General features: G+C 39.3%; 1 protein-coding gene across 2 annotated transcripts in view; it reads right to left on the bottom strand.

Annotated features, from left to right (window-relative positions):
* Positions 1 to 22401, bottom strand: part of MEMO1 (mediator of cell motility 1) — a 29138-nt gene extending 6737 nt beyond the window's left edge. Inside the window, exons 1-7 of one of the 2 annotated variants that reach the window (XM_058835530.1) lie at positions 22091 to 22401; positions 10161 to 10242; positions 8026 to 8094; positions 5995 to 6107; positions 4555 to 4666; positions 3501 to 3643; positions 2291 to 2367 (exon numbers count right to left, since the gene is read on the bottom strand). In XM_058835530.1, coding sequence (XP_058691513.1) covers positions 2291 to 2367; positions 3501 to 3643; positions 4555 to 4666; positions 5995 to 6107; positions 8026 to 8094; positions 10161 to 10242; positions 22091 to 22151 — 657 coding nt within the window. In that variant the 5' untranslated portion in view covers positions 22152 to 22401. Of the gene's footprint in view, positions 1 to 2290; positions 2368 to 3500; positions 3644 to 4554; positions 4667 to 5994; positions 6108 to 8025; positions 8095 to 10160; positions 10243 to 22090 lie in introns of those variants that run through there. The other variant, XM_058835531.1, reaches the window with a different exon arrangement.
* Positions 22402 to 24626: the final 2225 nt, after the last annotated feature.

Below are 24626 nucleotides of genomic sequence, written 5' to 3'. Positions count from 1 at the left end.
GGTAACACAATCCTCCCATTGACTCAAGTGAGGTGTAAAGTATCACATGCCAAATATATGCTCATATAAAATGAGCACTGTTGCAGTGAATACTGAAGTGAGCAGTCAGTCAAAACCAATTATTCTAAAACCATGTCTTACAAAATACTTTCCCCACTAATATGTAAAAAGATAGCGTGTTTCACGTCATGATATACAAACTATTGCACAGCAGCTGCTCAGTTATAACTCCTCATTTGAGGATTCACCCCTAAGGTACCCCTTCTAACCACGAGGCTATTTCCTCCTTTTGCCATAATATCACAAAATGCACTGTGGTGACAGGGGTCAGATCCAATAATTACCATTGATGAGAAATTGATGTCTGCCCAGCAATATTTACTACTCTGTATTTGTTTTATGCTGGAGTCTAATAGCTGTAAACTTCAATGCCCCAAATGTTCAGCAGTTTTTATGCACTAGGTGAGAAAACACATCTATATGTAAGGTACAGTCCAATTAAGGAAGAGGCCATCATCCTCCCATAAAGGCATTTCAAAAGAAAATTGATTTCATCTTGCCCCAAAATACCTTACAATGTGCTCAGCTGACTGCTTTCCTAGTTAGGGCCAATAAAATTAAGCCAGTTTTAGTACAGTTCTGTCTCTATGTAAATACTATTTTGTCTGTGTAGAGGCATACTGGTTACAACACTACAGGTTTGTTTAGCACGTCAAATCACATGAAAAAATCCAATACTTCTCTAAGGAAACAAGAAGTAGCCAAGTGGGACATAATATTGAACAAACTTCCAAAAACTGGAAAAATGTGGCAGGGAGACCTTTGTAATATTGCTAACAAGATATCTCTGAAAATCACCCAAAGCAAAGCTTCCTCCATATAGCATCTGAATATGGAATCATGTGTTCAGATATGGCATGATATAAACAAGCAAAAAATAACCATAGTTTGCTGCTATACAGCATGTTTCATTTTCTAGTTAAACTTAAGACTGAAAAGGTATTTTCATAGCTATGAAACAGTGGACATGATTTTCCATGTTACAAAAAATGTCACTTCCATTCAGCTGAATAACTACCAAAAGGAAGAGTTGGTGCAGCAATGTATTCCCTAAAATTAATTAAATGCCAAAGTCATCTTCAGGCTTTCACCACAGAAATTAACAGGGGGAAACTAATGTTTGCTAATGCACCATAATCTGCCCTTCTGCAAAAACACTCAAAGCAGATGATTCTAGGATTCTGTAGAAAAACACTTATTGATAGAGAAGTCTCTCAACTGACTACAAGAATTACTAAAAATGGGATAAACAGAATGAAGGCAAATTATTCACTGTTAGTATTTCTATTCCAGTGATGAATAGCAGAAAAACAAAGAGGTTAATATGTATATACAAAGCAAAAAAGTCTAGAGATCTCTCTAGCAGATAGTATTTATTCCTTCAAGACAAGGAAGAAATTAACACACCATGAATAAGAACAGGTCTCTCTTCTAATAGATTCTACGGAAGTTACATAAAGGATGCAAACATTTGTAAAACAAATTTTAAGGTTACACATTTCCAGAAGAATTACTTCTATTCTGTGCCTTAAGTATAGTCTTGAACATTAAGTTGTAGGAGTTTTATTATTTTAAAAAGAAATCCTTGGCTCCTGTGACTGCAAAGAAAATGCAACACAATTGGCACTGTACTTCTATGAATTTAGCATTCCTTTCAGCCTTAGGCCAAACCCAAAATGAAGTATGATCTACTGCTTTTTCCCCACCACCTACTACAGAGTAAGAGGCAGGGGGAAGGCTACTCCCAAGGAAATGGTGGCTTTCATTTTCCTGACCAGTGCAATGCCCTACATCCTTTCCTTCTCCAAATGGATGTTGCTGAAACCTTTGCATGATCACAATGCTGCTTCCATAAGCAGGTATCACAGCTATCAAGCTGGAACTACCACAATTCTCCACGCATAATTTTCATTGCTTTTAAAAAACATAGGAGGGTATGTGGACAGAAATTACATTACATTAGGGCATTTTAGGTAGGTGAACATGCATTTATTCTCATTAATTATGCTTACTAGTTTATACCCGCAATACAATTGTGCGCAGTCAGTAAAAGGGAGGAAACTAGCTAAAACCAATAGCTAAATTCTTTCTGTGGTAAACAAAGGATAATTATACATTCAATAAAATAGCTGATCTATAATATCTTGTTAGAGGAATTTCTCAAGTGTTCAAAGAAATGGAATGTACAGGAGAAATCTGTTAGTTAGTTCCACCAAATCTGAAAACTTACCATTTTATCTAGGTGCTCAATGGATCTATAAATTTCTCCTTGGGATTCATCATAGTAACTGTAACGGAACCTCTGACCTTGAAACAAAAATCACGTATAAAATAAAAAAGGGAAAAATCGTAGCTAAAACACTCCCTAATACTTACTAAATATTTGAAAGTATAATGCTTGTAAAGTAGTAATCTTCATTTATTTTATACTTTTTAGCTCCATTGAGGAAATTCTAGGGCAATCATGAAGTAGCAGCCCAGAAGTAAAGTAAAAAAAATACACGATGGGTGGCTATATTCCTAAAGAGAAATCTACTAGGTAGAACTGACACTGAAGTATCACTAATTCCCTCTTATTGCCTTAGAATCTAATTCTGTAAATTAAGAAGTAAAGCACCATTTCATTTCGCTATCCCCCTTGACAAAGTCAGCCATGGAGTCAGGCTACTTCTGCTTGCACAGCAATACCCACAGTAAGTGAAGGTTAAAAGAAAAAAAATCATAATTCAATGAGCAGTTCTAGATGGGCCATTAGCCACAACAGGATCAGGTCATTCTTATATACACTTCCACCTACTCCACAATTCAATGATGAGTGAAATATGCACTTAATTAAGTTGACCAAAGATGACAATGGAAAAAAAGGAAGAAGGTCTGTTGTGTCATATCTTTTTGAAGCAGTGCCTTTTCCAGATACTATCACACTTAAAAGAAAAATAAAATTATAAAGCAGGACAGAAATCAAGACTTCTGGAGTCTTTACAGCTCTGCCACCAAGATGAACTAGGGTAGCACTGGTGAATTGGCATAAATAATCCATCTGCTATCTTACCCAGCAGTAAAACATACAAAACTTATTTCCATCAGAGGAATGTGGGCATGAATTTTTAGCTAATTAGTTTTGAAAGCTGTTTTGAGGTGCTTAAAAGAAAAGTAAAAACAGCAAGTAACTTCAGACAATTATTTCATTGCAACAGTAAAGAAATGTATATAAATCCACACACCTTCGCCATTTATTTCCTCCACTAGGCTGAGAACACGTTACCACATCAATATTTTTTACCTATTATTCCAGATCTTAAAGACTTTTTTAACTTTATGATGGCATTTAAGTTGCAAAAATGAATTTACCAAAAGTTAAAATGTTCAACTTTTAATAAAAATACATTATTTGAAAATAGCTATGAAATATTAGTCTTATAATGAGATATGAAACTTACCCCAATGGCAAAAGTCAGAAGAAACCACAAAGAGATTACTAGGATCAGCTAGGTATTTACTGAAGAGTTTTCCAAATTCCTGCTCTTTTGACTCACTCAGTGCTCCGACCAACACAGGAATAATAGTAAACTCATCCTTATGGCTTATAAGCAAAAGAAAAAAGGTTGTAATTCAAGTAACATCTGAAGAATTTTCAGGGCTTGCTAACTGAAACTGCAGAATGGTTTAAAAGGTTGCTACTGATTTGAGGATAGTAGCTTGGTATGGTCATACTAGGATGTTGTTTTAGAACCTCAAAGTACTTCAATTTCAGAAAACACACATCCCCAAAACCAGTATTTCTCTCTGCTGCAAAGTAAAAATACCAGGCAAACAAAAAGAAAAGACACAGTGAAATCAGCAATGAAGTAAGAATTAAATTTTCCCTGTATAGATGCTGCATGTTGGGTAATTCTCCACAGTATATGAAACACATATGAAAACGCTCAACACAATACCAAAATACCGATATCTTAGGGAAAATTCAAAAAACAATGGAAATTGGAAAAAAAAGGGATGGGAAAGATGTTAGGGAAGAAACCCCAACACAGATTGACCATTTTTATTTAAAGTAAACAAACTGAAACAGCAGCTATACACACCCCTGATTTCAAAATTAGTATTAAGGCTCCAAACAAACTTAAAATCCCACAGAAAACTATTTTAATTTTCCAGAGATGCCTTGAGAAGTGGGTGAAAAAAATCAGCTACTGAAAAAAGTTCATGACAGTATATCTAATATTAACACTATTAAGTCAACCTGTGTATAAGAGGTGTTATAACTTCTTAATTTAGGTGTTTGTTCTGCTCACAGTTTCAACTACAGCAACTTATCCTAGTCTCTGAGTCTCTCCTTACAAAAATTTTCTTTGGGGGATGGGGGAGTATGAGATATATACGTCATAAGGTCTTCTATGTCATAAAATGTATTATTATTTCCTACTGGGCTTCACAGCAGCTCAATTATTTAATGCACATAATGTTCATTCTTGCAGAAGTAATTAGCCCTAGTACCTTTCCATGGCTTTAGCAGTATAAGGCAAATGCATTTCAATACTGTGTTCATCTTCATCTGTCTGTAGGGACATGCGCTCAAACATTCCAGTCTTCCACAATTCTCCATAAACTGAAATGAATTAAAGATCATATAGATAAAGATTTTTACTACTTTTTTCTTTTTTATTGCTTATTTTTGAAAACTATTTCAAGTGCAAAAAGAAAGCTACAGTGTACCTTTATCAGAACATACCCACTATAAAAAATTACTTGCCTCCAAGGGCTATCATCATAAACCACTTGTTTCTAAATAAATTCAGAACTAAAATTATGTTTAAGCCATTAAAATATAAACATAATTGATTCCGTTTACAAAATGTGTTAAATGAGTGACCTTTTTAGTATACTGAAAAAGATTTTCAGTTATGACACAAAATCTAATTACACAAATAAAACACATTTCAAAATATACATGCATTTGCCCAGTCAATGAATTTTTATTTTCAAAAACTGCCCATTATATGGTAAAAGAACCCACTTGTCAGATAAGATATTGCTCGATTTGTTATTATTTAATAGAATTTATTATTGACTGAATAATGAAATCTAGAGACAGCCACAGCTGATTAAGTAATCCACATTTGTAAGTTATCTTTTCTACTCTCAAGCATATTTGGGAGTATACAGATTGATCTCCACATCTTGAAAATCCTCCACTGGATGAAGAATTTGATGTAGGGCTGTGCGTCCTTCTTGACTCCATAAAGGAGTTCTACAGAAAGCCAAACATTTCTTACCAAAGGAAAACTCTGCAGGCACTATGTAGAAAGCCTGAATTAGCTTGTTTAATCACAGTTTCAATGAAACACAACACATCTGCACTGATTAGCCCCTCTGGAAAAGATACTGTATCACTTAGGTATACCTCAAAACACATGAAAGCCACAATGTCAACTTTATCTTTGCCGCACTTTGTTCAAAAGACTGGCATTTCATGGACTAACAGTTTCTAAGTTTGCAAGTTAAAAAGTCACTTGCAATCCAAATAAATTTATTTGTTTCTCTGTTATTCCTCTACCAGAAATCAAACTCAAACCAACTAAAGAAACTTTCTTTCCAGCCAGAACACTTCACAGGAGAATGGAGAAGATGTTTAGTGAGTTATTATTTGATGTAACACTTTTTTAGTTTTAAAACCCTGAAGCACACACTCAAACTTGAAAAGATAAGCAAAAATTTAGAATTCTTGCCAGAAGGAAAAGAGACACTATGACTATAATGTGACCATGTCTGAAGCAACCAGGATCATTCAGAAGCTAGTTTTTGTTTTACTCAAACTGGATTTGCACTTGTATGCCACTTACAGCAAGGAAGTGCTCAACAAAGAAGCCCTCAGTACTGTAGTACCACAGTCAATACCCAAGCCTCAGTGAAGTCCAAGCTTTATAATGCACTTACTCTTTTGGTCAATTCGAAGATCATACAGAGGTGTTCTGTAAATGTCCACACTGGAAAGTGCACATCGGGAGAGGGGCACGTGATGGGAAGGCCCAAGAATGAAAATTTTTCGGCTACGACAATTAACACAGAAGGCCACAATTTAGACAACTGCAATTGTACAGCAACTCAGCTTAGAGTAACAAGTTTAATAAAAGCATACAAAGTGATATCTCCTCATGGCTACAATAGTTTTACTCTGTTGTCAGTAAGACCCCAGATCAATTCATGATCAATCCGAGATGCCTTGCTTGGCACCTCAGGAATTATCATGAGATCAGCTCAATAATGCTCTAGCCTTAAATCTCTTAAGCAGGTTATATATCAGAGGGCACTCATCAGCTAGAAATTTGTCTGACTTCACTCATCTGGAGGCTGAATGATGTGTTACACACACTTAGAATAGATTTCTGAACTCTCTCCTTGAATCAACACAACCTTCAGCTACTCACCATCTTCAATAAATACAGGATCAAATAATTATGGGTTTATCATCTATTCAGTTTTTCCTTATTTACTTGATTAGCCTTACTTCGGCTTCACTAAATTAAATTTTCAGTCTTTCTCAAACGCTGAATTTATGTTGTTATATTACTTTTTTTTTGCTGTTGCATCAACAACAGAGACATGGACCTGCACATTCATAGCTTTAGCTGATACTGCAACCTTTTACATGTCATCATGACACCGTTATTTCACCAAGTCCTCAGTTCCTGGCTCTTGATTAGATGTTAAGGGTCTCCTGCCACACGACTTACAAGGAAAAAGAAAAAGAAAAAAATAAGGAATTTAGCTTTTCAGATTCAAGATTATATTGTCTTGTTTCTGGCACTAAACTAAAGGGGTGGGAGACATGTAAAGTTCTGAGGGCTTTTTTTTTTAATCCCTTACACAGGGAGTGTTACAGCGAGGTATACTAAAGCACAAACTTCCTGCAAAGCTAATAAATCCAAATATGCAAAAGTTTACCTCAAAGATGAATTCTAAATATCCCATGCAGTAAAATAGCAAATGATCCAGCAAGTTCAACCAACTCCTTATCAGGGAACCCAGGGAATGCAGCTTGTTCCGGAAATTTTAGAGAAACTACGTGTCTGTCATACCATGAGCTATTTTCACATCATTTGCAATAGTTTAGAAAGAACTAAAACCATTGTCTTTGAAGAGTACTACAGCATGTTATCTTATGAACAACTGGTAAATGTAGCCAGTTTTTATTCAGCATTGTAAAATACATACTTTGAGAAAATACCAGAGACATTTTAAATTTTTGTTATAAAAGAAAGAAAAGTTGCAGTCAGCAGGACATAAGAATTATATTCCTTTACCCAAAAATAACTGGATTCATATTTTTAGAGGCAGGCACAGACTACAACAGCATGTTGGGTTTTTTAAGATTTTTCTTTTTTTAAACTTGCTAGAAACAAAATGTCCATTTAAAATTATTGGAACAATTAACTTTCACTGCCTTTACATATTCTATAAACACACTGGTTACTTCGTCCACAGCAGAAGGGAATCCTGGCAGTATTCAGCCCATAATCCTGCACTAAAAAACCAATGCAGAATCATGGTGAAGTATTTTAACAGGCTTAATAAAACAAACAAAACCTTCCAACAGTAACAAAAAACGCCATAAATAAACAAAAAAAAAACCCAAAAAAACCCGCAAAATCCAAAAACCCAACAAAACCAACTTGGGATTTTATAAAAGCAGTGGAATATCAGAAATAAACTGCAAAAATCTTTAATCCTTTCCTTGTAAAAAGTTAGTTACCAATTATTTAAACAATATTCCTTTTCTCTCCCTTTTATAATACCCAATTTGAACATTTACAATGTTAAAATAGAAGTGGCACATAGAAGGCTAAGAAGAATACAAAATTAAAATGTGAGTACTTCAAGATGTAAGAATGTCACAAGAACATTCCACTTATCAGAAAATTGCAACCTCAAGGTCTTAGGCTTTGTAAAGAAAGCTGTAATACTCACGTAATATTTGGATCCACTTGTTTGTAAGCATGGGCTGCACAAGATCCACAATAGGTATATCCTGCATGGCTGCAAACCGAAGTGTACAAAACATTAAGATCTAAATACTGCTTAAGATGTTAAATATGTTGATATTCAGTGTTAATCCTTCAGGATTTATTTTTTGTCCCTAGTGAACTAGAAATTTTAAGAGTGATCCAAAACTCCTGAAAGAACAGGAAAGCATTGCTGCAGTATTGATCACACAAGACGTATTTATTGAAGAACTGGCAGTGACCATTTACTGACCAGTTAAAAAACTATCAGTGACCACTGAACAGTCAGGAAACCCCCAGATCAAAGCACCTTCCCTTATCTGTATGCAGACTGCCTGTTATCAGACTCTAATGATAATGCTAACACTGCAGCCAGGGAACAAGGGAGTGGCAAACTACTGGAGAAAGCTCTTCTAACCACACCCCAGTAACTGAATATGACAGTAGAGGGGTCTTGGCAAAGAGAGAACTACATGTCACAGCAGATAAAGAGAATAAAACTGCTCTGTCACTGAAGAATAACTGAGCAACAGAATGAATGAGCACATGGAAAGCAGTGGAAGGAAGTATGCTAGCTTTTACTGCAGGGAAAGAGCTACATGCTTCACTATTTCCCATCAGTTTGACCTGGTCCTTTTTTGACCTCTGTTCCTGTGTGTAGTCCAAAACAATTTGTAATTATTTTGACTAGTTGTTTCAAATATTGCCTTCAAATCTGAAGGCCCATTCTCTTCAAGACCATTAAAATGGGTGAAAATTCTCTTTACACTGCCAAAAGCATTAATTTCAAATTAACGAATTTGTTTGTTCCTAGAGTCTCAGGTCAAGAAAATGGCTCCTGGTCACTCAGCAGTATGCCCACACCACAGCTTTACACAATGACACTGAGAATGACTCATGCTGCAAGCCCTGAGGTACGCAGAATGTTTGAAGAAATAAATTCGCATTGATAGCACTGAATGATTTTACACGTGTTTGTATGTATGTATGCTCAGATACATCTATATTCATCCACAGACTGATACCTGGAGCAAGCTACCTTCAAAGCAGCCCTCGGATTTTACCTCGACATCACTTACCCCAATCATTCTAAAGAGTTCAGAAAGGTATTAACACACATGCTAAGAGGAGAAACAAGAGACCAAGACCTCACAAATGGGCAAGGTATGTTAGCAGATAATGTCAAAAGAGCCTGCTGAAATGCTCCCTCTGCTACAGGCTTCTTCCATCTTCCACAAAGATATTAGACACATCCCACTTCACAGGTGGCAAAAAAAAAAGGGCATGGTTAACAAAAAAAATGTGGTGAGAACACAGTAAGATCCCCAGCAATTCTGGAAAAAAGACCCAAACTACATAATCTGCAGCTGAAAGGTTTCTTTCCTGACATTCCTGCAAGAAAGACTAAGGCAGATAAGGGATAATTTATTCTGCACGCTCAATACTATTATGGAATACTTCAAACATTATGACAATGCTATATTAGCACAGGAAAAACATATTTAAGGTGGTCTGTCTAGTGTTTCTTTCCAACTCATAATTTACTTGGAATAAACAACATACTTTTGTCATTTCATGTCAGCCATCTTCAGGAAATTGAATTCTCCCTAAATAGTCCAGATGATCCCTATTTCAGCTACAGACAAGTAGCTCGAGCAAAATCAAACTGAAATAACAAAAGCAAACCATTTCGGTTGGTTGCATAGTGTTTAATTGCTTTTTGCTTTTAAGCTATGCTAAATTTTATTCAGGGGGTGTGAGGGATGCCAGAGTTTTGTTCATTTTGTTTTGGGATTGTTTTTTTTCTGTTATTGGAGGGGTTTTGTTGTTTTTCTCATTAATATAGCTCTTACCCATCTTACCGGATGGGTAAAACAAATATAACATGTGCAGTCCATCACTAAAAGCAAGCTAATCATACACCCAAATGTGCACAGATTTCTGCCATTCTATGGTATATCCAAAACAGTTATTTAGAAACCACACAACACTTCTTTCAGGTGAATATTAGCTTTTATCAGTTTTCATAATCACTCAGGGGAAAAAAAGAGCATTTAACCAATCAAGTATGAGATATATGAACTTCTGTTTCAGACTTACGGTGCAATAATGGCTCTTGCAGGTCTTTTTGTGGACTGTACTTGAGAAAGCCAACCTTCTAGCTGTGCATTCAGCTGGGGTCCTGTGAAGAGACATGGAAACAATGAACCATAAAAGAACCTAATACATCTCAAAAACTTACAAATAAAGCTTGAAAGGCCAACAGATTTAAAAGTCATCTTAAACATTAAAAGCTGGGTTTAAATCTAAAATCAAACCAACAGAAAAAGCCATCTCCCCAAAATACCCAATGCAACAACAAAAAGAAACCCCAACCCTGTAATGTTGAAGGTTACAGTAGAAAAGTTGCAACCTCCTGGTCTGGAAAGTTAATTTACTGCACATCCAAACACACACTTATCATTTCTTGCTCTGTGGGGACTACTGAAGACATCATTTCACCATTTGAAAGAATGGCTGCTGATTTCAAAACAATTGCTAACAGATGATTGTTTCTTCTCATAACTAAATTTGCAGAATTCAGAAGTAAAAAGTTATGATCTTTATCAAGAGAGCCCAATATGAGAAGATGACAATAGAAAGGCCTAACACTTGCATGATAGCAAATTACTATGGTAATAAATCCTTTATTAAGCAAATACAAGGGCATAATACAAAACACTGTAACCTGGAAAATACATCAATTCACAGGAAAAAGCTAAAAGTGAGAAGACATTATGTTTATCCTAACACCTTAACAACTTCAGATCAATCAATATATTCTACAATTACATGGTCACTTCAACATTAACTTTGATAACTGGCCAATCCAGAATTTAATTTTTTTAAACTAAGTTCTAGACCTCAACAAGTAGCAAATATTCCTAATTCAGTCACCTGACAGCTAATAAAAAAGCCTTCTAGAAACAAAACATTAAAAAAAAACAAAACCAAACAAACCACATTTTGATTATTTCCCATCACAAGAAAACTTTCTGTTGCTAAGCTATCCTTCAGAAAGCAAGTCTGGCAAATACAGTAAAACATTCTCTCATATTAAAGAACACTAAACAGGCTTTCAAGTAAAACTAATTCAGCTGCTACTGTTACAGGTTAATCTTAACAGCTGATACTGTTAAGGTTATCATTAACAAAGAAAACAGATGCACTTCTTTCAGCTGATACTATGCTTTTTGACACAACTCTATGCCAGCAGAGTTAATCTGTAAAATATGGTGCAACAAGCTGCCTTTCTTCTTCCATGCACATTGTAGGTCTTTGTATCTTCCCAATGCAGGTGTTGAACTACCAAGAGTAATTGCCAGTTTAAGTAAAAACCAAATTAAGTATCTGACGCCATTTCACATATACGTTCCAAACAGCCCTGACAAGGACTGACAGCTCTCCAAAAGGCTGACAAGAACCATAGAGAATGAGAGAAAAGATGCCAACTTTTGCAGAATCCAATAAATCCCTGACCAGGGATAGCCAAAAAGCTTTCCCTAGAAAACGCAGGGGTGAGGGGTAGAGGTGTTGAAGCCACTAGTTTTTACACAAAACTTAAATCCATGTGTTTCTTGAAAAAGGACAGCTTCTGTAGCTGTGAAGAGCAGCCCTACCTTCTTACATGAAGGAGGTGAACAAGTTCAGCACCATTTTCCTGTGCCTTCTATTATACCTTGAAAGCCTTAGTTACTGTCTACAATTCTAACGGAAAGAGTGACACACATTAGCTGCTGTCACTCATGTAATATAGTGACTTTGTGAAATGGTGAAATTGTTAAATTCCACCACATACCAGTTTTATTCTGCTGCTTCTGTCACTTGGGAAATTACAAGCAGCTGACATGCAATAGAGATAAGCATAATGACATCTTAGAAAATGGAGGATATTGGGGAAGCTAAGTAAAAATAAATAGGTCTCTAGTTCCACCCTCCTAAGATAATAGGAGACTAACAAAACTGTACTCTTTTACAGTGTTACCACATTATATACTTGAGTGAAGAAACAAATCACCTAATTTCTTTTTTTACTTCCTAATTCTCCCAAAATATGTAGTAAGATAAAATACTTTCTGAATTAAGCTCTTTAGGAGGACACTTTTTCCCAATACTAACTACCAGACTTAAACATTACTTTGCCCCACCTGACCCATTCTCCTCAAAGGAGAGGATCCATAGCCAGCACAACTGCAAAAGTGAGAATTACAAAATTACAGAATTTAAAACAAGGGGAAATCTCCCTCTGCAAGGCTCTGTGCTTAGCCCCCTTTCCTTCTTTAGCAAGGATTTTTCACTAAGGATGTGGTTAAGGCGATTTGCCCTTGGTTGAGATAAATCAGGTAACCTGCTGAACAGTTTAAAGACAAAGGTCAGAACACCTGGTAATATCTGAAAATTTCATGATTGGTCGAATCTGAGTAAAACTTCTGATCTCACAGTGTAGTAGCAAAGTAAGATGCCCAGGTTTGCTTAGTCTGCTATTACAGACACTAACAAACTAACATTTTCTTCCTAGAGGCAGTAAAATAATAGATCTGTATGACCCAAGGGATGAAACTTCTGTCAGTGTTTACTTAAGGACCAAGTAACACATCTGCTTTCAGATTTCTTCCTTTCAATGCCAAGTATAAGGTGCCTGTTTAAATAATTAATTTTGACCTAATGTAAACTTTCATTTCAACTTATCTGCACTATTTTAATAAAATAGGCAATCAAATTTCTCTCTCCAGAGGACTAACAGAGAGAGAATGGAGAGTACAACATACCCATGACCTTTTAGCTAAAGAAAAAAAAAAATCAAATAGCACCCATGCAAATTGACAAAATTATAGCCTACCTGCAGCTTCCTATGCTTACAAATATTTTAAGGGGGAATACTCTAGAAGAGTAATTTTCTTGTTACCAGATTAGCACCAACATTTGCTTGAACTGTTCAGAGAAGTTTTTCTCCCAGTTTCTCAAACATGAGGATGCTTAAGGCTAGAGTCAAAATATTTGAATTGGTTATACAAAATATAAATAAACCCACACTATCACAGTAGCTATGCTCTGCTATGTGGAATTATATTACAGTAGATGAGTAATTTCTTCATAAAAAAGTAAATTTTGTCCATATTTAAATGAAGCTTAACTGAAAAACAGTCCTCAAGACAATCCAGTAACCATGCACCTCCTTAGCTGACCAGCATGTACAGTGAACAGCACTGCCACCCACGTATCCTCTTGCTGTTGTAGTGGGAAGTAAATTAGGTCCTGGCTCCCTGAGCCTCAGGTGGAAAGCTCACCTTAAGAAAGCTGGCAGGATGAGAGCAACAGGGGTTTTAAGGCTAACCTAGACAGAAGGGCAGAAAACCTTATGGATATAATTTCTGGATGCAACAATCAATATGCTTTAGCATTAATAGTGTAAGATCAGACCTTTCATTGATCAAAAGAAGGTTAAGTAGCAAAATATGAGCCTCACTGAAATATGTAACATCAGGATCTGCATTTCAACCCTATGAAATCAGGTATAAACATAAGTATGTAACTGAAGTTTTCTGCAATCTGTGGATATCTCACAGCCTGTTTTGTTTTGAAAACCAGAAGTTATGCCAAGGTTTAAAATAATTGCAAGCACAGACCAAGACTCCACTCAGCAAATTTAGGGAAACAACTACAGGCATTTGTTCAATTATCTTGCCTGAAAGAACAACTTATTTTAACAATTAACATTATCCCATTGCAAAGCTCTAGAGTAAGTAAGAAAGAATCCTTACACATTACTTGCATGCCATTGTCACCCAGGGAATAACACAGACATCTGGTAGTGACTCAGCTAAGTCCATCACCCCAATTTACAGCTGTCACGGTCCAGACTTTGTAGGTTAAGCCAAACCAGCACATTCTTTCCAGAGACAACATCACCTTGTCGGTGAGGCTGAAGTGCTTATATGCCAAGTGTCAACACAATGTAATGGCATTTTGCTCCTTTTCCTGCAGCCACCATTACACATACAAAATATACTTTTTCAGATTGGTAGGGAAAACTCAGTGCTTGCTCTGAATCCTCAGTCTCAGTGAATGCTTTTTTACTGGAAGAGCATAAACTTGAATCCAAATTTAAAGCAGCACCAGGGAAAGCTATTCAGGTCCCCCTTGGCTGCATGTGTATAGCACAAGTGCAACAGCAAGGTAAGTAATGCTGGAGAACAACCACAGTAACACTGCAGTCCCCAGCCTTGACAGCTTTTACTTGTCCAATAAATAAATATTACAACATGTGTAGTAAGAAGTGAATAAGTTTTTACTCCTGAAGAGTGTTAGAAAAATCAAAGTAATAGTGAAACCCTGGGTGCTGACATACAATTAGTTTAGTAACTGGAACTAAGAGAACTCCTTTCTTCACAATTCTGAAGATGAATCTGAAACAATTAAATGGTTAGGCAAGCTCAAATCTGAAATGTGACAGAGAACTAACTCTTTCAGTTAAAATTGCAGGAAGTGTAAGGATTTTTCAAAAAACACAGACTGCACTTGAAAAAAGAAAATGCCTAAACCTGCTTCTCAATGCAACAAAAGCCAACTCCTTGAATAAAAAATAAGTTTTAGCTATGCAAAGACCAGGATTTGTCAAGAATAGAAGGTGATTTCCAACAATGGGCACATTCTCCACAGCTTGCATATACTCTCCTCCAATATTGATAAAATGGTAAAATCAGACAATATAGGCAATGCAGAAATTTACCTATCCAAACAAGAACCAGGAGGAAAATTAAGACAGAAATAGAGATTACATCAATTCCACATTAATTCCTATTTATACACATTGTAGGATGGAACTAAAACTGCTTGAATAGGAGGAAATAAAACTGAAGCCACAACAGAAACATTGAAACAGATATTGAAATCTGCTTTGGTGGCAGTTCTAACTTGCATGCCCCAGTTCTCCAATATTCCACTAGTTCTTGATTTTCCTTTACTGAAAGTTGTCAGGAATCAAAATAAAAAAAAATTCAAATGATAACACCACTCATTAAGAATATCAACTAACATGTACCTACCTGGCTTGACAAAAAACCTTTGTACTCAGGTCACTCAGAGATCCAAACAAATGACGTTCTGTTCCAAATCTCTGAGAATGATTTTGGCTCTAATACACACTAAATGTAAATGAAATTTGTGAAAGTATTCTCTAAGTGATGCTTCCAGGCCTATTTTAATGATACTAGAACCACACCAAATACAAAACCCTTTTTCTATTCCAACTGTAGTGAAAGTTGAATCTACATTCTTTTCTTGAAGTACGTCGATTTTGACAGTACTTAAGTGACTGAACTAGAAATAATAGCCTAGAAATTATATTTCAAATTATTCCAGTACACTTTTTCAGTATACAATGCTAAATAATATAGTCTGCATATTAATGCTGTGTTCCATGTTTAATTCATAAAAGAGTCAGTAATGACACATCCAGTTTCCCCATAAAAAGCCTAAAAAAAGACAAACGACCAAAGGGAGAGAGATATTACATTTGGTATTTAACATTGCAAAGCAAATACTCGATGAATTCGTAAGATACTATGATTAGTTGTTCACAGATTGCAAGGTAAGAACTTAAGTTAACAGCTGTATTTGTAATACTTCAGCTAATGTCACAACATTAAGATTTCATGATCAGTACATTAATTATCCTGCTACTGCAGTAAGCTCCGTTCACTGCAAGAGACCATAGAATTACTCAAGCTGGAAAAGACCTTTAAGATCATAGCGACCAAAAGCCTAACACTGCCAAGTCCACCACTAAAGCACATCTCATTTCAGTGACCCCCACATGCTTTTTCCATGTCTGTGACCACTACAAACAATGATTCATTACTTCTACATTACATTTATGAACGAGCTGTGATGAGTTATTCCAATTTCAGGGAGTATGCCAGGGTTCTTGGCATGCCACAGCAAACCACTTTTATGGACTCTTATGACATAGAGAACATCTTCCTCAACCCCTCGTCTGCATTCCTAGTCTAAACCACACGGAGTCACACATGTGATTCCTTTCTGACCACTTCAGCTGCTGCAGAGACCCATATCCAACACACTACCGAGAAGAGACTGTGCCCTAAGTTAAGGTGGGGTACAGCCACTTGGGGTCAGTGAACCCAGCAGCAGCATCTGCCCTCAGAAACTGTGGGCAGCAGGCCTGGGGAATGGATTACACATATCCAGCAACATCACGGCAAAGCAGAAACAGCTGTAACTGATGGACACTCTTTCTCTAATACTGATGAAAAGTTCCAGCACATGCCAACAAGCATACAAATGCTGGGATTACAGCACTATTCTTTAACACAAACAGCCATTCTCACATCACTCCTTAGAGCCCCTAAACCCAAGAAAGCACAAATGAGAACAGTTTTACGATCTCAGAATCACACTGCTATTGCACCTTGAAGCTGCCTACCTCACAGAGATACTAACAGAGTAAGTGGGTTTTGACATCAGAAAAAACAGCATTTGGTACAAAGGCAGTAAAAAAGCATTAATGCCAGTCTTACTGGGGATTACAAAGGAATAGAAGAGGCTGTAAATATGAAAAGATAGTAGCCAACTTTGAAGCATATGCAACTTCTAAACTGATCATTCATGGCACACAATTGCCTTTTCATTTATTTTCTAATCTGCTGAAGTTCTTCAAAGCCTTACACTTTCCTGCTGATCTACACACCATCATGCAGTCTTCCGCCCAAAAAACATGGTCAAAGCATCGCTGGCTGTACAACAGTCTCTGTCATTCGGGAGTTCTGGCATTTCTTGTCCAAACAAGTTAGAAGCTTAATCCTTACAAATGGTAGCAACAAGATGTCTATGCCTACCTCCTTTGGGGTTATTTTGCTGACAATCTAGGGTAGCAGAAAACTCTAAACACAAGTGCACCATTAAGTTTAAAGTTACTTCAAATATTTACTGGCCATTTAGTTGGCTCATCATAAAAACAGAGCTTTGAAGACAATGAGTGCAATGGTGCTTTAAGTCGACACAGCAATTATTCTGCCAACTGACATTTGCATTAATAAGTTATGGAAATTAAGGTTCTCCTAGTTCAAACAAGTTGGCACAGGCTAACAGCACACCTCTGGCCACTACGGTTTGGTCATGGAAAGCAGAGAAATAAGCCCTAGCTAATACAACAACAAACTTGTTTTGCAGGGCAAGTTTCATATCATGTAGTATTGTCATTCACACACATACTCTCTATTTGATTTTTACTTCCTGTGACCTGGAAGAGCCTACTAAAAATCTTCATGTTTTATCTGTATCACCATGCCACTGACTGGGGAAAAGTTGAAACAAGAACTCTTATCACATTAGTAAGAAGTAGTATTTCTTAAGTATTGAGTTACCACTTCCAGGGACCAGACAAGGGAGGCCAGCTGTGAGCCAATAAGCCATATTCAGCACCATAATGTGACATCCCACTTGTCATGACATGCTACAGAGGAAAAAAAAAGATGCACATAGCTAATGTTTATTTCTATTTCAGGAGCATATGGATTGATTTCCCACAGCAGTTACTGCCCAGCACTTACTGAATCTACTCACATTGAAGAATAAACACCCTTATCCAGAATACAGTCCATGCTCAGGCTAGCATGTCATTTCCATTGCATTTCATCTGCTCCTTTTTTATCTAGGAATGCGTCTGCCTGCATTCAAAGACACTGAAAATTATGCCATTTTTCTTTCAAGCTGTCTTCCTCTTCCACCTGCTGGTTAAAAATCAATTTCTCAAGAGGTCTGGATACTAGATGGTTGAATTAACACAGCAGGACTGGGACTTCCTTCCAAAAAATAAACGTGAGTGTACTATTTCTCACCACACAACAGTGATATTTTCTTTTTTTTTTTTCAACAATCTACATGATTGCATATTTTTCATTACATTGTAAGTATGCATCTAAATTTTGCAAATGTTTTCAGTGGCCAGCATACTTGACCAAGCTGCTAGTCCACAAAAACAATGGCATGTCATATACCACCAACTTTTTTTAAAAGCAGACGTGCAGATCAAGCTCTGCAAATAAAGAACAAAGTTGTTTAGACCAGTGGCCTACTATCAGCAACGAGCACAGCACAATTTCAGTTTGGAAGCTCAGCTGTAAAGCTTCCCATACTCAGTGGTGCTGCTAAGTAGGAGGAACAACTGACCAGACTTCACTGTTCTGTTTGCTGCCAATCAAATGCTCCAGAGGTATATACCTGAAGTTCATTAAAATGCTGCACTCACTGATGTGGAATGAACATTAACTTCCCCACCCCAAGAATTCTAGAGGAAAAGAGATGACAACCATTTCAGTTAAAATTTTCACACTGAACTCACCTGCTAAAAATTCTTAATTAACTTAATTATTATTTTTTTTTGTTACAATAGCACACAATGAAGAACACATGGGAAGTCAAATCCTAACATCATGGTGAAGCTCATCTTCCACTTCTTGCCCCTTTCTCAGCTTTACTGAGTAGGAGGCATTGAGCTTTCAGCCCCGGAGCTAACTTTCCCTCTATTACAAAGTTGTTTACTTAGATGAAACATTCTAACATGTGAACATGCCTGGATATGCACAATTGCACAGCCAGTCCCACCTGCTCTACAGCATTCATTAGCATCACACAAGTAGGTGGCATATTCATACTAGAATGGAGTGCATGTTTATATTTTCCAAGGCAGAACCTAAGCAGCGCATATCCCATGGTTGGAGAAAATCATGGAGCAACGGTCTATTTTCAGCTGAAGCAATTGTTGTCTGATGGAAACGAGAAGCCTCTAAAGACAAGAAGTGGCATTTCTTCCAAACCCTCTTACGCATGTTCCATTGACCATCCATGAAGTGTAGTAGCTCCCTCTAGGTTGTGGCTTCACTTCTGATATTGCTTCCACTCCTGGAGTACAGAGGAGACAGCTAACCCAGTTTAAGAATATCCTCTGACCACAAAAGCCAGACTGCATTCTGGATCCATTCTTTGTCTTCCCCCTCAGCTGGCTTTAGCCCTTCTTTCGCAGAGCTGACTTCTACAACCAGATGTTAGCAAATTTTTTTCTTTTTTATTTTTTTTAAATAGCACTGGGTGCTTCACTTTTGCAGTAAGTCCCTCCCAAGTCCAGAATGCCATGCATCATCCTGGATGGTGTGCCGGTGTTTTACCACTAGGTACCAGGCATCTCAGGATAAACTACCACTTAAAAACCTCATCCTCACTCAACCTCTTCAAAAATGCTTTCAGATGTAAAGATTTTGAATATATCTGTCAAAAATCACATTTCCCCATAGCCTTTCAGATGGGTCATCTTAACTACAGAGCAGATAAGCGAAGACAGGGCATCTACTCACCCTGTGTAATCAAACTTAGCTCTGTAGAAAGAGAGCAGTTTGGAGGAAACAGGAAGCTTAAACGCTAACCAGTTTATATATAACACAGCAAATCACTTCTGGGCTGAGACAGTAGCGCGAAGAACGGAGGAGGTAGGAGGACTTGAAAAGACAATCCCGGGAGAACCGTGGGAACACACTGAAGAACTATCAAAATTCAAACTGATCCCTGCCTCAGCTCCAGCCTTGAAGCTATGCAGGCTAAAAACACATAGTAAAATCCACTTTCTTCAAGAAGTAAAATTGAGGAGCCTATGTTACAAGTTTGATGTAGCAGCTGACATCAGAGACTGGCCTGAAACATAGGAAGATTTTAAGTTAAATCTACAATGAACACATAGCCACTTGGTCCCCATTTGTTTTCACTGAAGTTTTGATGGACCCTCCTAAATGGCACACAAAAATTAGCTTTCAAGCAATAAATAATAGGTAGTCCATCTTGCTGAACAGGCACAATTCCTGGTCTCACACACCCAGTGCAAACTGCAGAAGAGAGTTCTATAGCAAGACACACAATACTCCTTGCTCATTTAAGGAAAAATATATTTCCAAAATCCTCAGATTATGCAACACCAACTACTTACCCCCACCATACTCGCTGTAACAATTTAACTTGTCACAAGCACAGCTGTCATAATTCATTATTACAACATGATTCAGTTTGGGTTTTTTTTCATGCAGTGTGTCTGGGCAACCATCCCACATCCCCTCAATAATAACTGCCAGAGGGCTGCCCAAAAGCAATGGGAGTAACATGCTTTTGGATGTCCTACTACAACTAGTACTGGCTAAACTAGTCATGCACACTTACCAAAGTGTAGTCTAACTAAATTATGCACTGAATTTTTATAGAAAAGAAAACAGTCAAACACAGTATCCATGCCTCTTAAATATTTTTTAAAAAATTAAAAATCTTATTTGCAAGTATTCAGTAATAACTTGATATGATGTCCAATACCAAACAAACTACAAAATTTGTGTGTAAGGTCATATAGCCATTCCATATCACAGATCAGTTTTCTGCTTTACTCATAAAAGAAAATATAAATTTCAGGACCAAGGCGATTACCACAAAGCTCTGATATTTTCATGTCTTTGCACATGGTTAAACCTAAACCTTTAATATGATCTTGTGTATTTTCTGTAAATGGAGTACTAACTACCTTTCTAGATCATTGGAAATAAATGTAGTTGCAAGCTGCACGATGATTTGAGGCCAGTTTTGTAATGGACACTAGAATTATGTTTAGGATATTAAGCTCGGAAGGAAAACAATCATCCTCTATTGTTGTCTCGAAAATGCCTACCCAACCATTCGAAGCCCAGCTACTTATCACGCAACCCGCCTCTTCCTGTGTTACCCTCCTCCATGTATTTCTTTTCTTCCCTTCCATGTTTTGCCTCATACCTCGTTTATCAATTTATGGAGGAGAGGAGAAACCACATCTATTTTAGCCAAGAGAAGTATATGACTTCACATCCAATTTTTCTTAGAGGATGAATTTAGGATCCTGAGTATAACACTTCATTGTTTGGTTTATCTTCAATTAATTGTACCCCCTATCTCTCTGAACTGTTCATTATGACAGCTTCTTGTTCATCTAAGCTCGTTCACCTGCAGTTTTGTAATCATCTTTACTCCCAAGGCCAGTAAAAGAACATCCCTTACAAATCTTATTAACAGCTCTGAAAAGACAAACGTGTATCCTTTTCACAAAAGCAGTTCTGCCCCCAAACCGAACAAAACTTATCACTAAACATATGTGTTATCAAGCCGTTTTTACGTATTTCTGCCCTTATTTTTGGCGTGGGCAAGGGGAGCGGTAGCTCGCCCTCCAATGCACCACGTTTTTCTTCTATTCTTCTTCTGCAAGTACCACATGTTTAAATGGACAGAGGCACTCTGCACTATTGCTCAGTAACTTTTCACTCCTACTAAAGAAAGCGCTCGGGAAGGAAAAATAGGTTTTCTTGGACTACAAAAAGAGAAATAAATCTCCCTATTTTCACACCTCAACAAGGAGTAAAATAAACCTCCCTATTTCCACACCTTTCCCCCTGCTTTCTAACCCCAGACAGGCGGTATTTTGTCATTGAATACCAAAAAAAAAACCAAAACAACCCAGGAACAGATGAAAATACTGAAATCCGTCCGTGTGCTCTGACGGAGAGCAACACTCGGTAGGAAGAACAGCCCCGAGCTGGCTCCAACCCCGCAGCCGAGACACACGAAGCTGCGGCGAGGCACGGCTGCCGGGCAGGGGGCCCCGACCCATCCCCGGTGACGACCGAACGCCGGTTTCGGCCGAGAGGCGCCGCTGCAGGGACCCCGGCCCGGAGGAGCGGGACAGCGGCGGCCGGCAGGTGCGTTCAGGGTGCTCCACGGCACTCCCTCCCCGGCTCTGCCCGCTCCCCGCCGGCGGCCGGATCCGGCAGCCCCCAGCGCCCCCCACCCACCCACCCGCCATGTGCCGGCGGGGGCGGAGCCGGCGGCCCCTCCCCGCTCCCGGTACCGGCCCCGGCGGCCCCAAAGTGCTGATTCAGCCCCCGCCGCCCGCTCCCCGCTCCCGGCGGTGGTACCTGAGGCCGTGTACCAGCTGCCGGCGTGGCTAGCCTCCCGGCAGAGCACCCGGTTGGACATCTTGGAGCCGGAGCCGCCTATGGTGTTCGGGGGGGGCGCTGGGGGACGGGCCCGCCCGCGGCGGCGGCGGCGGCGGCGCTGCTCCCCCTCCTCCCCCGGCACGGCCCGGGCCCCGCGGGCGGAGGCGGCGCTGCCGGGGCGGCGCGGGCCGGGGGCGCGGGGCCGGGCGGGGTCGCGGAGGGGGGACGCGGGGACTGAGCCGGAGGCCGCCGCCGCCGCCAACTCCGCGCCGGCGGGTGGGGGGGCGCGGAGAGAAGGAGGCCGCGGCCGCAGCTGGGTTTGGCCCCGCTCGGCTCCCGTGGACTAAGGGCCGCGCGGGTGCCGCGCCCCCATTGGGCACCAAAGCAAAAGCCTCACCGTGATTGGCCGCTCGCCCTCCGCTGGCCCCGCCCACCACTGTGGCAAGTGCGGCACCGCCCCGCGGGGGAGTGGGTAAGGGGCGGGGCTAAGCGGGAGAGCTCGCCGCGGATTGGCCAGCGCGTTGCCGTGGCGATGGGTGCCGTGCGCGCCGATTGGCCGGGCCGTGTCTCCGTGGTGGCGGGGCAGATTCCGGGCGCGGGTCAGGTGAGGGGAGCGGGGCGGGGGGGCCGGGAGACCCCCGGGGTGACCCGCGGGAGCGCCGCGTTATCCGCTGTCTCCCGCGCCCGGCACGGCCGGTGGGACCAGTTGGGATGCTGAGGGCTCGAGGGACGGAACACCGCTACCCAAAGGCATCTTTAGGAACGTGGATTTTTGTTGCGCCGGGGCTCCGTGTTTCCGGACAGGGATCTTTCCCCTACGCCTCTCTGCCCGTGCCGTGACGCCCGCGGCAGCGTGGCACGGAGCGAGGGCCGTGGGAGTACAGCTGTGGAAGTCTCCGGTTCTTCTCAGCCTAATACTTCCTCACCCCTTTAATTTTATTATTTTTTATTATTATCTGGGTGAATGAACTGCTGCCATGGAGACATCAAACGTGGCCCAAAATAGCTAACGAGGCAGAACTGAAAAGGGGAGTATGGCCGGTACAAAAGGGGGAAGGGAAAAAGCAATTTCAGCCGCTGACGTGGGAGATGCAACCAGCAGAGAGGAAGCCACAGCAGGAGAGATGAGGGGCTGCAGCCATTAAGGCCTTCAAGGCAGACTGGGGCTTTGTGAGGTGGAGCACGTGTGCGCCAGGTCAGGAAACACATTCTCCTCCTCCCCCTTTGTCATCTAATTCTTCGAAAAGTCCTCCAGTCAGTTATAAACGAGTGCAAAATGCAGAGGTTTGGGGTGTTGTTTTGTTTTCGTTTGCGTGGTTTTGCACTGGTTTTGATTTTATTACAGTGAAACAAAGGAAGCGGGGGGGACAAAGGCATTATTCGCAGTTTGTCTTGGAGACCAAAAATGCTCATGCTGCAGGCATGGCTTTTCACCTTTTTATCAGTGAGGGTCCTCCTCTGCACCCATGACACTGCCTTGTCAGTGCAGCTTAGGGGCAGTAAGGACTGGGGTCTCCAATTAATATTATTTCTAATAGGCAGCCATGAGGAAATGGGGCCTGATTATCCCAGCAAATGTCTAATGTTTTATGAAGCCTTCACTGCTCTACATAACCTTGCAGTATTCTACTGTTATTTCACAGTGTCTTCAAAAAGGTTAAAGCAGATTATAACTGCTACCTAGACTGGAAGAACTACCCTACCTTACTGTTTTAACATAAAACTATATTGGTAGTTGTGATAGCCATTTATACCTCTCAAATTATTTACATAAACTTCACTAGTAAGAGTAGTTCCTGAAATGATCCTTCAATAAACTAATCCTGCAATAAATTTAACTAAATGCAGCAGAGGATAAATTTTACTCCATGGAGAAAAATACTTGTTGTGATTATATACTTTAAAAATGGGTCACAGCAGGGTATATTCAGATTATTGATACACCATTGTCCCACAGTCCATCACCAACAGTTAGAAGAGGCTGCTAGGAGGAACATTTTATTATAAAACATGATTTTTAATTATCTGGTATTATTTTCTATCAGTTAGAGGAACAGCTTTCATTTTCTCTTAGCATTTCCCTTTCAATTAAAAATATAAGAATTTCTGAGTAGTAATCCAGATGGTTTAATAAAAACATTTTATAAGTATTTTCTTCTGGGTGTACTACCTTCCTTTAGTAGTGGTTTCTTCCTCTTCAGCTTGCCTTTTAAAATTCCTTAAATATATTTCTTCTTGTTGCTATATAACAGGCTGGATTCCTTTTCTCCTTGTGCTTTTTAAAGATTCCTTCTCCCTTGCATTCCTCATTAACCTTTCTTTCCTTGTGTGTAGTTTTATCTCTCCTAGACTAGGCACAGATGAGGATGAAGTTTTTACTGGGTGTAACATGAACACAGCGTCCATATAGATGCAGAAGAACACTACAGCTCAGTGTTAGCAGGTTAGCACAGGCTTTCATTTTGCTAATCCTTACATTGTGGTATGTGCCACCAACACTGTGACAACCAGGTGA

The sequence above is a fragment of the Poecile atricapillus genome, chromosome 3 (genome assembly GCF_030490865.1).
Source record: "Poecile atricapillus isolate bPoeAtr1 chromosome 3, bPoeAtr1.hap1, whole genome shotgun sequence".
NCBI classification, from domain to species: Eukaryota; Metazoa; Chordata; class Aves; order Passeriformes; family Paridae; genus Poecile; species Poecile atricapillus.
This window is presented reverse-complemented; position numbering and strand designations above follow the sequence as displayed.